Source organism: Tiliqua scincoides, chromosome 2 (genome assembly GCF_035046505.1).
Source record: "Tiliqua scincoides isolate rTilSci1 chromosome 2, rTilSci1.hap2, whole genome shotgun sequence".
Classification (NCBI taxonomy): Eukaryota; Metazoa; Chordata; class Lepidosauria; order Squamata; family Scincidae; genus Tiliqua; species Tiliqua scincoides.
In genome coordinates, this window is record NC_089822.1 from 164,270,351 (window position 1) to 164,286,812 (window position 16,462).

The window sequence follows — 16,462 nt, forward strand, 5'->3', positions numbered from 1 at the left end:
TCTGGTAAAATTCCACATGGATGCACTTTGCCTTGGCATCCTATTCATCCTGTAAAACATGGCCACAATCCCAAGGAGTTTCCTGGCATTAAGACGAACAGGACCAGCCACTGGCTTCCCTTCACTAACTTCACTGTCAACCCAATCAGAGCCAATGCTAACATGAGGCACAGCTCTAATGGGCAATCAGATAGTCATGCCTTTCCCAAGGTTTGATGCAACAGGAAACGGCCACCTTCACCAGAGATGGATCATAGAAAGCCATCAAAAACCATCTCTGGGAAGCAAAATGGTCCAGAATGAGCTCATCCCACAGAAGACTCTAAGGTAGTCCGACCAGAAAACAAGTGGGTTCTGATTTTTATTTTTATTTTTACTTTTTAAGAGCCTCTGCAGGGCTTCCCACACCCCCAGGAGGCAGGAGCTGGTCCAGGTAAGTTAAAATCACCCCCCAGCAGCAGCACAATCCTGGGGATTGCTGTCTTTGCCCCGCCCCTGCACACACTTGGTTCTCAAACTCCCAGGGAGTTTCATTTAGTTTATGCTGCAAAATCCATATGCACTGATGGTGTTTTATAAACCTGTGATTCAGGTCAGGGGTTCAGTTCAGGCAATTCAGCTGCAGATCTCTGCCAGCAAGCTGTTCATGTTTTAATAATCTTTTGTTTTTAATCATTTTTCAATGCTGTTTTTTCAGTATAATGCATTGTTGTTGGTTTTTTAAAATTATCGTTGTACTTTGTAAACCTCTTTGAATATTTATCTATTCAGGAAAGGGGGGAGAGAAGAAGTAGAAATCTATCATCTAACTACCATATTATATTATTAATTATTATTATCATTATTATTAATAATATTTATATACCGCTTTTCAACTAAAAGTTCACAAAGCGGTTTACAGAGAAAAATCAAATAAGTAATGGCTCCCTGTCCCAAAAGGGCTCAAGCAGTCTGCTCCAAACCTCGCTTCCTCATTCAAGGAGAGAGCTGACCCCTATCTCAGAATGATTCTATGGATGCTTCTATAACACACCAAAATGTAGGCTCTATCTGAAAGAGGGAGTCTAGTTCAAGCTTATTTCTACAGCTGATCAACAGAAGAGAGAGCAGCTCCTAATGAGATTGGGCCACTGGAAGTACGAGCCGGTTAATGGGATTGTATCTAACAAGATTACCTGGGAGATCAAACACTTCTCCCTGACATAAAATAAAAGGGTTCCAAGAAATAACAAAAAGAGGAAGTGCTTTGGAGAATATGAAAAATCATCTTGCCAGGCAAAATCTATTAGAGAAAGAAAACAGTAGCTGCACCTTCATCTCACAAACGCAACCTTAGCCAAAGCCACATACAACAGAATCTAAAGTAGACTTAGATACTATGCGGTAAAATCTCCTTCTCACCAATGGTGCCTCACCACTCCCATATGCTTTTGAGAGGACCCTTTCTCAGCTGGCACACTTCATCATCTCATGCCACTAAAAAGCCCTAAAGGTGCTGCTCTATAGTGTGGCTTTCTTAAGTGCATTGTGAGAAGGAACTTGAAATGATCCCTTTGGACATACACCTGTAAGCATAGGAGCACCATGGATATAAACAAGCACTCTGACATGGTATCAAAATACTGAAATCCAGTGCTTTTTTTGTAAAAAAAATAGGTGCAGGAACTCACAACTTTTTATTTATTTATTTATTTATTTATTTATTCATTTATTTATTTTTAAGCCATTTTTTTATACACGCGCGCGTCCATCCTGTGTGAGCTCCCTGATAGCAAAAGCACTCCTGCCACAGCTGGAGTGAAACACCCCATTTTTTTTAGGTGGGGAGGTGCTCCATTGGGCTATAGGAAACTCTCTCCATTGGGCTATAGGAAAGCCTATACAGTAGTTAAAGTGTTCAGAACAAATATATAAGGTCTTGAGCCCAGCTGGTGGCCATCAGTGCCTCAAGTGTTAGTTCCAAACACTTTGAGCCTAAGAGCTCTGGTGGCTCAGTGGTTAAACTGTAGATCTGTGAAGCCAGAGGCGTGGGGTTCAAATCCCACTGAGGAATAATTTTTTTTTTTTTTTAAGGTGGGAAGGTGCTCCATGGCTGCAAAATATAAAGGTTGGTTGCTAGTTGCCAAAAGGGGGGCCAGTTGAGGCTGCAAAACTCCTCAAAGTTCAGTCCCAGGCAGGCTCTTTTTTGAACTTTTTTTTTTTAAAGTCCCAGGTAGGACTTAACCCACTGCCTCCAGCAGGGGGCTCACTCCAGGAGCTTAACTGTGGGTCTTAACTGATAGCCACCAGCTGGGCTGAAGACCTTATATATTTGTTCTGAACACTTTGACAATAGGCTTTCCTATAGCCCAATGGAGAGAGTGCTGGGCTGTGGAGCACAAGGTTGGAGGTTCGAATCCCTCCCTAGCCAGCAGTGCAGAGCGGGGTGGTGCAGGCAGGGGAAAAAAGGTGGGGGCAAGGAAGAGGGAAAAAAAGGGGCGGGGTGGTGCAGGCAGGGGGGGGGGAAAGGTGGGGGCGGGGGAAAAAAAGGTGCCGGCGTTCCATTACAAAAAAAGCCCTGCTGAAATCCACTCAGAGTTAAAAAGGATAGAAAAATGTAATTAGACCAATCTGTTACATGAACTTGACCAGCAGTACAAACAAACTCTGAACAAGAATACTTAATTTGAATCAGGATTCAACTTAATAATAGTTTGCCTGTCCATCAATTCAGCCCATGTATATGTGAGGAAATAGATGGAATGGGTCTCTGAGCATGTGCAGAATGCCTGAGCTTTCTTCCCCAGAAACTGCAGTCAGCACCTGAGACTAGGACCCAAATTCTTTGGAGCTTGAATAACACAAATAATAAGAAAGAGCCATGACCCAGAAGGTAACCACTCAGCCGTGAAGCTCACTGGCTTAGCCTACCTTATAGGTTTGTTATGTCATTTTCAATTTCAGTCCATGTGCTTTTTGTTTCCATACATGCACTGTGCACACAAGCAGTCTCAGTTCATCAAAGGCAAAACCCCCAGGCCACTACAGCTCCCTTCCCATGGCTTTTGGGGAAAGGACTTTTCCTGTGTTCACAGACTATGACATCAGAATACAGAAATGACTGGCAATGACATCATGGCGACTCCCCTTATGCCCAAGACTACACGATGAAGAGCCCCTGGCAAACAGCCACTTGGAGGGAGAGTGGCAACAGAGAGAGCAGCAACAAAATGGCATGAGGGGCACACATTAACCTCGCCACACACTCTGATCCCAGTCAGAATTACCTCTCATATGCATGTCTCTTTAAAATGTGTTTAGACAGACAAGTAGTTTGGTCCTGAATCTCCCACTCACCACTTCTTCCTCCCTAGCTGACGTGGGCTCTATCAAAGCTCCATGTGAATATTATAAATATCTGATGAAAATAGCCAGTTTGGCTCCTGAGCTCTTGCTTTTTCTCACATCCTAAATTAAAATCAAGCCAAACTCTGCACTCTGGTTTTTCTAGTCCGTGCATCAGAGCCAGCAAGCTTCCAGCAAAGGAGCATTGCGCGTTAATAGGTCGTTTGCATATAGACAGGCTTTGACGCGCAGATTTGAAGTTGGCAGGCTGAAAATGAAAGCGGTCTTTTTAATAAGCATTAATGGGAAAGGGATTAATTGGGGAGTGGAGAGATTTGGCATGCCTGGCATGTCTTTCCCAACCAGCGTGATGGGAAAAGGGGCCTAAAGGGGGTAGATGAGGAGGGCTGGTGTGTGGGAAGCTTGTGTGGCAAGAAGAGGCCTAAAGCTCTTCCTTTGCTTTTCTGCAGGAGGTGGACAGAATCTTAAAACTCCTCAAATTCCACTCACAACTGCTGCAAATGCTACACAGGCAAAATAAGGGGACAGATTTGCAACAGAACAGGCATTCATTTGGCATTGTGCAGTCCAGCCAAGCAAAACAGAGCCTCTGCTGACCCAGTGTGGCATTATGCATTCTGTTTCAGAAAATCCCTAATATTCCTTCCAATTTAAGAAAAAAGAAATAAATCAATTCGGCACTACAAAAAGCAGAGGCCTGCAACTTCTAGTATTCATGCAATGAGAAAATTTGCATATGTTTGCTTATTCACCTTATGAAATAACTCTCTGGTTCGTCTAGACACATGAAAGGCAAGGACCACCTCTGTGCATCCACACACAGCAGCAGAACAAAAGTGCCTTCTTTGACTTCTGAACTTGCACAATCCAGATGGTTGCGCTGAAGAGTTAAGCTTATGCTGATGAAACACAGCTCTACCATCCCATGGAGGTAACAGAAGAGATGAAACAACGTCTGGTATCAGCTTAGGAGCCAAAGGGGGTGGTGGTGATGAACACGTTGAAAGGTAATCCAGACAAGATGGAAGCACTGGTGGTCAGGGGATGTTCACATCCTGGGAGAAGATGTGCAACCTCTTCTAGACGCCTCACACCTTATCTGAAGAAGCAGAGGTGCAGTTCGGTTAACTTGCCACTTGTGGGCTTTCCTAGAGAAGGTGGACCTGGCATTATGTCAATTACGTCAGCCCTAGTCACTTCCAGAACAGATTCTTGCAATGCTGTCTGCATGGAGCTGTCTTCAAAAACAGTTTGGAAACTTGGTCCAAAATTGGACCAGCTGGTCCAAAATACAGTTGCAAAACTGTTTTCTACAGCAACCACCCCCCCAAAAAAAAACTACAGAGCACATAAATCCAACCTGATTTCATTTCATCTTCAATAGTTGCTTAAGAATTTCCATTGCTAATATTAGCCTTTAAAGCCTAAATAGTTTGGGGCTTGGGCACTTCAAGAACTACATGTTCCCACATGAGCCTGACTGGGACTTAAGATCAGAGGCCTTCCTGTCTGCTCCTGTTCTGCTGTCACTGCGGAATATCAAACAGGTGGGGTTCAAAGGATAGGGACTCCTCTCAGTGGAAGCTCCACGCCTACAGAACACTCTCCATGTGGAGACCTGCTGAGCACCCCTCCTTTGAACATTATTTTTGTTTGGTTTTACAAAACAACACAAGTGAATAAAAATAGTGCAAGAAAACAAAGCAGCAGTAGGAAGATAAGGACACAAAAGGAATCATCAGGTCACTGAAAAGAGGCATACAGCATTCCCCTTGTTTCAATGAGCTTATGATTTGTAATTCTGAGCTGCTATTTTAAGAAAATGGATTTGCTGCTCTGATTGGTTATTTAAATGTTCTTTTAGTGCTCTTGTTTTAGCTATGTAGTAGTAGTAGTAGTAGTAGTTGTTGTTGTTGTTGTTGCTGTTGCTGTTGTTGTTGTGTAACTACCTTTACTAACAAAAGGGTTAGAAATTTAGCTTTTAAAAAAATGCTGCAATTGTCAGGATGCTGAATTTTTCATTCCATACTAAATTGCAATCATAACATGATGCAACCCAGTACATGCTCACAAATAGTGACTGCCCAGCCAAAGCAATGCAATTTTGTCAGTTTGCAAGTGCCTGTAGCCCTCAGGGAAAGAATGTAAAAACCTCAAGTGTAACACCTGTCTGAGCCTGCAATGAATCTGAACTTCCAGAGAGGGGTGAATTGGTCGCACAGGGCCATTTCACACTGGTCGCACAGGGCCATTTCAGTTTCCTGCCCAGATGCTTTCAGCCACAGCATGGAAAAGGTAGGTGCCCGGTGGAGCAAAACAGCTGCCAGGAAGGATTTTCCATGGGCTCCTCTCTCTCACCCCGGTTAGGTCACGTCTACAGATATTAGTAGGGGAAGTGATGAGATGAATTCCCAGAGTTTTCTCAAGTAAATATTCATGGATGCGTTTCTGTGGATTTTGCCTAGTTACCACCACGCCAGCCACCCTTTGCAACAGTACAATGGGTTGCCATGGAGATGGCTGCAATGTCACAGCAGAGCAAGCCAGTGCAAGTGTGTGTGGCTTGGGAATAAAAACTGGGGATTGGGGGCTCTTCAAACTCCTTCATCTGTTTTCCATAAAAGAGGTTTCTCTAATCTACAGGGAACAATTGCTGCAAGACACAAGATTCCGACACATGCTTTTTTGGGGATAGCTGCATAACTAGTAAACTTAAACATTAGCAAGATGCCCATCATAATGGCCTGTCCTCTGTATGTGTGAGTGAGAAAAAGGAAGGTTGATTTGTATACAGCAAGTATGAGTCCTGTAGGACTCCATCAGTGAGGGCTCAGCCACCCACTGTCAAGAGGGGAGAGAAGGGGGTTGTTCTCATTGCAGCAGCAGCACATGCAGTGCTTTACTGATCCCCCTCCTTTCCAGGAGTGAATGGCAACCATTCATTTACACCAGGCAGTCTCCTATCCAGAATGCTATCTGAGTCTGGTTCTTCTAAATGGTATAGCCAAATTAAATCAAAAATCGAATCAATTGGTTTTTCATTGGATTTTTAAAGTTTCTATCCATTCCCTGAAGTTTATCAAAGGGTAAAGCAAAGAATGCTAGACATTGAGGCACAAAACCTCTTTGAACTTGCTTCTAGAATTTGCTCCCCTCTTAATTTCTCTATCCCGCTAAAGTATGGGCAAATGGCTCCTTATCTGAGTATTCTGATCAACCCCTCTGAACGTCGTGCAATCTCTTTGGCAAGATTCAATGTGTTTCCATCCAAGGTCACAGAAGGCAGATATAGGCAAATACCATATAAAGAACGCCTCTGCCCTTGTAATTTGGGAAATGTTGAATCAATCATACACATTCTTTTTTATTGTCCTCGGCACACTAGATCCCGCCACACTTACATGACTCCACTTCTCGGCAAAATGAATGGGCTGAGGAAAGGCTGAATCCACCCCCTGATCCTAGTGACCCTGAGGCAGTGAACAAAGTCTGTCCTCATCTAAGTCTTGGTTTCCACTTCTTGGTCACCCTGGAATATGGTGGAGTAATGGGAATTGGCTTTTATTTATTCAGATAATTATTTGCACCACACTTAAGCCATTTCTGCCCAACGTTGCATATACACAACAGGGACTAAATGTGTTTTCCTGTGGGCTGGGCAAAAATGGGTTAAACCTTTTTGATCGCCACCCAATTTTTCTTTGTTAATTTTATGACTTGGGCCTCACTGAGGGCACAATCCTAACCAGGTCTACTCAGAAGTAAGTCCTATTTTGTTCAATGGGGCTTACTCTCAGTAAAGTGTGGTTAGGATTGCAGCCTTAGGTAATAACTCTTGAGTGCGGCATATATCACTGCAAGTGGGGATTTACATGATTTTACTTTCCTCTATTTTAAAAAAACCCATACATAGAAAATTGGAACAACAAGGAGAAGAAAAGGACAGAACCCATTTCCCAAACATACCAGTTTTCTACAAACAAGGAATGTCTTCTCCATTAAGCATTCAGTCATTCAAGTCCCCAACTGCAGTCTGAAGTGATATAGTTCAGGCACAAGTTTTATTACCCTAGTGAAAATGAGGCCTCAGAGATACTAGGTAGTCCACTCAAGAGCCATTCACTCAACCAAAACACAGCTTCAGCACAGAGCATGCAATACAGCTGACCACATGGCAAAATGTTCACTTGATCACTCTGTCAGACACTCAGGTACTTTTCCCAGTAGGTGAGAAAGTACTATAAATACTTCCACTCACCAGACTTCATCCTTATCAGTAATCTCAAGTGTTATGGAAATACTAGCTGGGTAGATAGGAGCAGTTCTGTCCTGCTGTAAGTGGAAGATTTCCTTGTAGCCATCCATTATCATAAAAGAATTTCAACCCAGGCCTCACACATTCTGATGCTTTTTATCCACTAGGCCAGCAATTATCAAGTTTTTCATCTCACCACATACTGACAAGGTTCTAAACTTGTCAAGGCACACCATCGGTTTTTTCACAATTGACAAGGCACACGACACTGCTAGTAGGAGACTCACATCCCCCAATGGCCCTACTAATAAATGACCCTTCCCCCAAACTCCCATGGCACACCTGCGGATAATTTGTGGCACACCAATGTGCTGCAGCATACTGGTTGAAAACTGCTGCACTAGGCCATGCTGACTCACATTAAAAATGTAACAGAAACCACTGCAGGTAGCCCAAACTGCACTCCAAAAGGAAGGGCACCATGAAGCTTTGGCAATGGACTGTTTGCCTACTGGGTGACAGGAAACAATGAAAGCACTGACAGAACAGCCAAGAATAAATGATGGGGCACTCAGAAAAATGGAGCAGCTGACTTTGCTCCAGTTTCAGTGCCATAAGGGGACTCCTGAGGTGACACACATTGCCAACAACACAGAGCTTCCAAAGTTTTCTGGCATGGGCAACAGAGTTCAGCTGAGGTCATTTTGCTGCACACACCAAGACTGAAAACGCCTGGTAGACTGGCTCAGCTTTGTTCTCTCGGAGCTTAGTCCACCTAACCACAAGCTGTAGAGATCCACATGAAAAGGAATAAATTTAACAACACAATCTCTAAGCCATTTACTTCACTAAAGCCTGTCTGACACGCTCTGGCCCTTAATGCACCAGCCTTTTGATTTAACTGCTGTCAGGTTCATTCTGGCTCCAAGTTTCAGTGAAAAGTGCCACTGGCTCCACCTGCTCACACACCGCAGAGGAGACAAGCCTGGGTGTTGTCATAACTGTGAGCACATAAGGCTCCTGACAACATCTGGTTTTATTAGAGCGCAACTTTGCTCAGAGGACTCCTAATTCTTCCCACTTCCTACATGTGAACTCTTCAGGTCCCCTTCTTATCTTAGGTTCACTCAGTAACTTAAAGGCACACAACTCCAACCAAAGGTCTTTCCATTATCCCTGAAATTCCTGTTTTCATATCAGCTTTTCTTCTCATTTGCATTCAGGATGTAGCAGAAGCATCTTGGCTAGCTTACGAGCTCTCTTCCTACAGCATCCCATGCTGCTGTGACAGGCATGTCGTGCAACCAAACAGCAGGATGTTGCCTGCAGTGTGTCTCCCCTCTCAGAACAGACTCAGTACAGGTGGGTGTCCAATGACAAGCATCACTTTAACAATGCCACTGGTGATGCATAAGGAAGAGAAATGACTGAGTCGTCCTCAAAGCCAAACTGCTATTCTTCAAAGCTCTTTAAACCAGAACCAGGCCTGGCTACCCTCCCCTATTTTCACACAAGCCCTGGCAGCACTGCATAATAACTGAAGGAACATGCTGGCATGAAGGTCCATGATCAAAGAGTACAGTAGCTGTTCCAGTCTGGGCTATGCAGCTGCTGCCCTTTCATTGGTCATATGGCAGTGTCAGAGCTGGTTCTCTTCCTGTTAGAAAAGACCCAAGTCTCTGGGTGGATACAGCTATCAAATAAAGCCTAGAATTTTCCAAATCTCCAGGCACGAATGGGGTTTAGCAGGCAACAAAACAGCCAAACATGTGTAATTCTCTGTGTGAACCCACTGCCTGCTGTGCAACACAAACACAAAACAACATTACAAGACATGACAGCAAATAAGCTTAACAAGCAAGAAAGAACGGGGGGGGGGGGGAAATCAGAGAGGTGAAATGAAACTACTGTGAATGGTGGGATTTTCCCAAGGTTGCTTAGGTCTTTTAGGGTGCAATCCTAACCCCTTATGTAATGCTTTCCAGCACTGACTTAAGGGCAATGCAGCTCTGAGGTAAGGGAACAAACATTCCCTGACTTTGAGGAGGCCTCCGTGAGTGACATCCAACTGCAGGATGCAGCACATGTCCCATTGGCACCTCTATGCCAGTGCTGGAAAATACTGACATAAGGGGTTAGGATTGCACCCTTAGTTGATGAAAAAGATGACCACTGGGGTTTATAAACGTATGTATGTGATATGGAGAAAGAGGAAGAAATCCACTGCCACAAGAAGCAGTGATGGGCACTAGTTTAGAAGACTTAAAAGCAAACTCATAGGGGATAGAGCAATTAACAGCTACTAGCCATGATGGCTACATAGAACCTCCAGCTTCAGAGGCAGTATACCACTGAATGCTGGTTGCTGGGGGAGGTAACACTGGGAGAGAGGTTTGGCCTCCATGCCTTATTTGTGTGCTTCTCAGAGGTATCTGGCTCACCACTGTGGGAAACAGTATGCAGGATTAGATGGGTCTTTGGCCTGATCCAGCAGGATCCTTCTTCCATTCTTATCTTGGGTTCACTCAATAACTTAAAGGCGAAGCAAAACATAATACCACAGCTCCTGCCTGCCCTGCCATCACTTAAGGAATAATTGCACATGCATCTAGAACCGAAGACTCCTAAGACAAAACTAATTTGTAAGGTGCAAAGCTGCAGTCTGATTTTGCAATGACAACATTCAAAGCCTACCGCAATGTCAGTTGCATCAGTGTCTTTAAGATTTTTTAAATCAATATTCTGAATCTGCTCCTGGGTGTTTTGTGAATTCATCGCTTTGCAACTTGCTTCTGTGAACTCTGTTGTCTGACTGTGCATTTGGGCCACAGCAGTGGGAGGAAAATGTCTAATTCAATTCTATTCCAAGTTACTGAAATCAATTAAACCAAGCTTATGATGAAAATGTGAGCAAGCTGAATTCCAGGCAATGGGGTAAACTACCCATCAGAGCAAAACCTGTGCAAGAGCTGAAAAGACCTGAGCTGTCACTGATGATCCTCAGTTCCCCTTTTATCCATCCCTCTGCCCCACCATGATTTCCTGCAGCCGCTTCTCAAAACAAATTCACTTCAGGCATTGTACTCTGCAAAGGAAAGAAAAGCTCAGATTTTACTGTCATGTCAAAGAAACTCAAAAGGAAATCTCGCTTTCTAGCCTTTCTAGCCATTCCTATCCAAAAAATCCTGAGCCCTCCAACTACTATCTGCACTGGAGCCCCTTTTAGCTGGCCAGAGGGGGGATACTTGCTCTGTGCACTTGCTCTGGCGCCTTCATGGCACCAGTATCTGGGTATAGGGGTGGTGTAAAGGGTCAGTCAGTTCAGGCACTGGTACCACACACACTCAAAGGGCACACCTAGCCAGGCCAACCCCTGGACACTCAGTACCAGTGACAGCAGCCAGTATGCCATCAGGAGGGAGAATGAAGACCCAGGGTAGAGCTGTCCCCAATGCACACAACAACCTGGCTCCAACAAAATGCAGCAGACCACAAGAATGGGGGATTGATAGAGCAATCGATACTAGAATGCACCCCCAAATATGTTGCTGCAATGGAAGCATTGAGGCTCATTAGCCCTCTGCAATTTCAACAGTACCAGAACACAAACGTCAAATCTTTCTTCTGTCAGAGACTTGATGGCCTGGGTGGTAGGAATGCTACTGCCAACACATTAGTTTCTCCTTGCTATTAGTAAAAAATTCTCTTACCCTTGAGATATTAGGAAATGTGGGATAATGCAGCACTTGTTGCCACTCCATTCTGATCACTGGAATGCAAACCCGGGAACCTGACAGTCTTGTTTGCTCTCTTGCTACTATCCCTGCTTCTGCTATGCCCTGGAGGGGGTTCTTTTCTTTTCTGCACCCTCTTCAATATACAGTGGGGACCAAGGGGGGACATTGGAAAGCTCTGGCAAGCAACAGGCATTAAAGCCTTATCTCTAAGAGCAGCCTCATGCCGCAAGCTTCAAACTTAACTCTGCTCCCACGTCTTTCATCCCACTGCCAGAGACACAAAGCCGCAGTGTCAGCACCAGAAGTCACATGCATGTGCATGCATGCTAAAGAAAGCACTTACTACCTCAGCCAAGCTGAGGCTGTGATGCTTTCCTGCCAGTGTCCAGCTCATTATAATGAACATGCTGCTGTATCTGCAAGACTGTGCGCACGCAAAGCAACCCTGGCTACAGCTGACTTGTATCATATAACATTTCCTTCTGCACTCTGGCAGACAGAATATTCCCTCTCTGGCCGTATTTGGCTATGGAAGCCAAAGGAGACCCTTTTCCTAAAGGGGGACATAGTATTAATGGGAGGTACAGTCATGATCAGTTGCTCCCGAAGAACACAAGCAGATAGATGCAGGGGTGTGATGTTGTGCTTGCCAACATCTAACTATGACCCTCCATTTTCAGCAGCCCACAGAGTTAAATGCACCAAAGGAAGAGCACAAAAACCACTGAAGTGCTGGAAATGTGTAGCTGGTAACTTATGCACTAACTTATCTCCTAAACCAATACATGAATGAAATGATTGGCAGAGCCATGCTTCAAGATAGGTAGAATGGCATGGTCTTATAGCACTGTGAGCAACTTGCAACCTAATTTGCCAATTGGGTTGTCGTACAGGAGCATTTACAATGGCGATACAGAGTTCTGCTGTCATAAAATGATTGCTAAAGTAGCCCTGCCCAGAGACCTTCTCCAGCCATGCCCGCTGGAGAAGGTAAGGCAGTGGTGTAGGTGGTGGTGGGGGTAAGCGGGGGAGGGTCAAAACCAGACAGAGAGATGGGAGGAACAGGGGACAGGGAGGCTGCAGATCCAGTGGTGATGGCGCGACCTGGATCCTATCCCCTTTTAACAGCCTCCCCGCCCTCTTTGTCTACTCAGACTTGTGCCAGCTAAAGAGCTGGTAAAGGCAATCAGGAGGCTTACTGGGAGCTTATAGGAAAAATATTTTCCCTCTCAATCTGCCCCCCCCCACCCGCAGTGGTAGAAGAGGATGCAGTGGTACATCAGTGGAGGGGAGGATAGGTTTGGCTCTGAGAGAATCAATTCTGCTGGATCTGGACCCCTGGATCAGAACTGGAGGTGAAGGGGATGACCCAGGGAAAAGACAGATTGGGGAAGGAAACTTACTTTGAAATAGGTCCCAGTTCCCCCCCCTAGCTCACCTGAATCCCCTTTCCAAGGGGAACTTGACAAGCCAGATCTATCACACCCTACCTCACCTGAGGACATTATTCTGCCCATCTCCTTGGATTTCAAAGACTCCCTCAGTGTGTAACCTCCAGCAGGACATAAATTCTTCCTCCACAGGTTACTTTTTGTAAAGGACCTCCTCTCTTGTATCAGACCTAGGTGTTTGTGTCAGTTGGTTGCACCCATTTCCATGTACTACATGTATGCCATGACTCTCTATCAGGAAGATACTTTGGCCTATATAAGATTTTACATCAAGTAAAGTGAGATGTTTGGTGCTTCAGGTATGAGAGCATGCATGGTACTTCATTTTCATCTGCTAGACCTGCATCCGGGGATAGGGATCACACAGGGAAAGCAGTAGGATTCCTCCTGCACCTGGTTCACCATTGAAGGTCCCTGGAGAACTGTAATACTAAACCCTATTACAGACCTAACCCCACCAACACTTCACCATGATTTTGACAGTGGTAGATGCTCTCACAAAGTTGGTCTATTTCATTGCAAGCACAGGAACCTACCCCTCATAGCACTTGACACTGTCAGCCTGTTCCTTCAGCATGCTTTTCAACTCCATGGAATCCCAGGCTGAATCATTTCAGATCACAGAACCCAATTTGTGGCCAAATTGTGAAAGGTGGAGTTCTGTGTATTGGACACAGATCCTCAGCACACTGCCCCATCACAAGATGGTCAGATACAGCAAAGCAACCACACCCTAGCCTAGAGCAAGACCTGCAATACTATACTCCTTACCAACAAAACAACTGGGCCATTCTGCTATTCAGTGCACTAGTAACAATGCAGAGCGTATTTCCAGGAAGTCCAACCCTTTTTTTTGCTAATTAATTATTCCATACCTAAATCCTTTTACTTCCAAAATCCTTGCCCTCCCAGCATGACTGCTATGGATAGGTTTGTGATGGATCTACAGGCATGCAAACAAATCATGCAAACAAAGTATATAAAGCACATGCAGACGAAAAATGATAACTGGGAAAACTCTGCATGTTGGGGAACTAGTGTGGCTCTTCACAATCAGAATGCAAAGCACTCTTCTCTCACGCAAGTTAGGATACAAGTACTTGGAACCCTTTCCAGCAAGCCAAGAAGTCAATCCTGGGGTCTTTCTTCTCTGGCTGCCCAGTATCGTGAAAATACATCCAGTATTCCATTTCTCCTTCCTGCCACCTCAGATACCAATCCATTCAGGCTCTGCAAATCCCCACCTCCAGTGCAGGTAGCTAGTGAGGAAGAATCTGAAGTATAAGCCATCCTGGATTTATAGAGCTCAGTTGCAACACCGAGTTTATAGGTAGGGATATGTGCCCAAGGAAATATCATAGGAGTTGGACAGCTAAATGCACGCTTCTCAGCTCGCACACTGCTTCCGCATGCAATAGCCTAACAAGCTTGGCCCAGTCATGTCTTTGGGTGCCAACCTGGGGACATAGTGTCACGACCACAAGACCAGAACCCCACCTGTTCCAAGGATGAAGTGGAAGATCCAGGGCTGAAGACACATTGGGGAAGGTGAATTCCCTCAGAGCAGTGTTTCTCAAACTGTGGGTCAAGACCCACTAGGTGGGTCCCAGGCCAATTTCAAGTGGGTCCCCATTCCTTTCAATATTTTATTTTTAATATATTAGACTTGATACTACCACAGTATGTGACTGCATTTGGAGAACTGTTACAGACCTGTACTTTTAACAAGCTACTATGTATATTCTTTTAACAATGATAGTAAATGGGACTTACTCCTGGGTAAGTGTGGGTAGGATTGCAGCCTAGGATTGTTAAAAAGTTTCCTGCTTGATGATTTCATATCCAGTCATGACATTCCTTCCGGTGGGTCCTAACAGATTCTCATTCTCTAAAAAGTGGGTCCTGATGCTAAACGTGAGAAGCCCTAGTTTCCCAAGTTAATCTGAAGCCCCTAAGGGAATCCCAAGACATAGTTCCATCACCCCCACTCTGACTCAAGGACATTGTACTGTCCATCTCCTCAAACTCCACGGGTCCTGCATACAGCCAACACCTCCCACTCCCTGCACCATCAAAACCAGCACTTACAAGACTGGGTGAAAGTCCTTTAAGGCTAAAGGGACAGAGACATTCTCCTTAAGTAGATGACATAAAGATATGCAGTGAGTCACAAATCCTTGCTGGAGCCACATCTGAGCTCTTCAGACCACAGCATTTAACCACAGTCCTTTATTTTCTCTTGGAGTTACCCAAGGTCCTTACTGGCTATCAAGACACTACCTCCAATTGAGCATCTGCCTCAGATAGATTACCTGCTTATTCTGTGACCAAGCCTGGAACAGATTACTAAATGGAATTATTGCTTTTCACCCATCACAAGCTTCTTCCTGCTATTTATGTTAGGCAACTGTGCTAGCAGAGAAACACCTTCACTCATTTAAATGCAAGCAGGACACTGGCCCACTTGAAGTATCTATCACACACCAAAGGTGGGTGCCTTCTGGGCCCTAGGCAGAATGTATGAAACATTTGGGCAATATTACAAATGTGCAGAAAACGATGCAGAGAGATCTGTATACAGTGCTTGGCACTGTCATCCCACTCCTTACCTGTACTGTGCTTGGAAGTGGTTTTGCACAAAACTTTGACCCTTGACAGGTTGGACAGCTGACTGGGCAGTCTCAGTGCTGGAGCTTTCTTCCTGTCCTGGTGGAGGCTGTGGGGAAAGCAAAGACTGGAATTAGCTTTCAATACAAACCTTCTCCTCAGAGTACCTTAGGTACATGTCTTCTGAACACTGATTTTTGTGTGGGCTCCATCTCAATGTCCCTGCTTTTCCACCTGCTTCTCCCTCTCCTATTTTTTTCCTCATTTTTCACACCTCCCACTACCTTTCAGTAGCAAAATCATTTCCAGAAGTTGGGGAGGGCAGAGTTGGTTGGATGACCACACTGTAAACTGCCATTTTAGAACTCTAGTGTGTGCATGTTTAGCTTCTTAAAAATATACATATACTTTGTCCTGCTCTATAAAGCTTTTATCGTGTGAGAAGAGGGTGCAACATCTTAATTACCCATTTCTAAGTGTTTCCCCCCCTTCAAAAAACTGAGGTAAGCAGGCTGGGTCACTGCCTGCAAGTCTCTAAAGGGACCAAACATATTACGTTAACCTTACTGGGTTGACAACAAGGAATAAAAAGCACCAAGCAGACAAATTACTGTTTCCAGAGAGAAGTAGACAGTCTAGCCTAGCCCCCTTCTAGCATGAATCATGCCAATCCATCCAAAAATCTTATCCACTACCCCACTTACCCCCACCCCCATAACATTTCAGGTTGTATCAAAGGTCAATCTACTTAAAACTGCTCTCTCACACTCCTGCTCAAATAAGACCTGAATTTAGAAAGGGCAGAAATTCTTGTCTTTGCAACAACATTCCAGAGGACAGACCCCAAAAAACAAAATAGTTTCCAAAGTAAGCCCAGAAGATAGGAAGAATGGGCAAGTTTGGTTATTACAATTCTATGCTATGACCATTAAGAAGTAAAATGCACCATTTCTGAACCTGCTTCCTTAACTACCAGAGTTCTGCTTTGACTTTCCTGAGGATCGCCAGCCAGCAGCAAACAAATAATTTATGCTACTTGTACATTTGCTTAGATATTTTTTAGACTT

General features: G+C 44.6%; 1 protein-coding gene across 2 annotated transcripts in view; it reads right to left on the bottom strand.

Moving 5' to 3' along the window:
- USP43 (ubiquitin specific peptidase 43) overlaps positions 1 to 16,462 on the bottom strand; it is a 113,480-nt gene that overhangs the window by 49,598 nt on the left and 47,420 nt on the right. For both annotated transcript variants that reach the window (XM_066617156.1, XM_066617157.1), the window contains exon 3: positions 15,398 to 15,504. In XM_066617156.1, the coding sequence (XP_066473253.1) occupies positions 15,398 to 15,504 (107 nt within the window). The remainder of the gene's footprint in view (positions 1 to 15,397; positions 15,505 to 16,462) is intronic.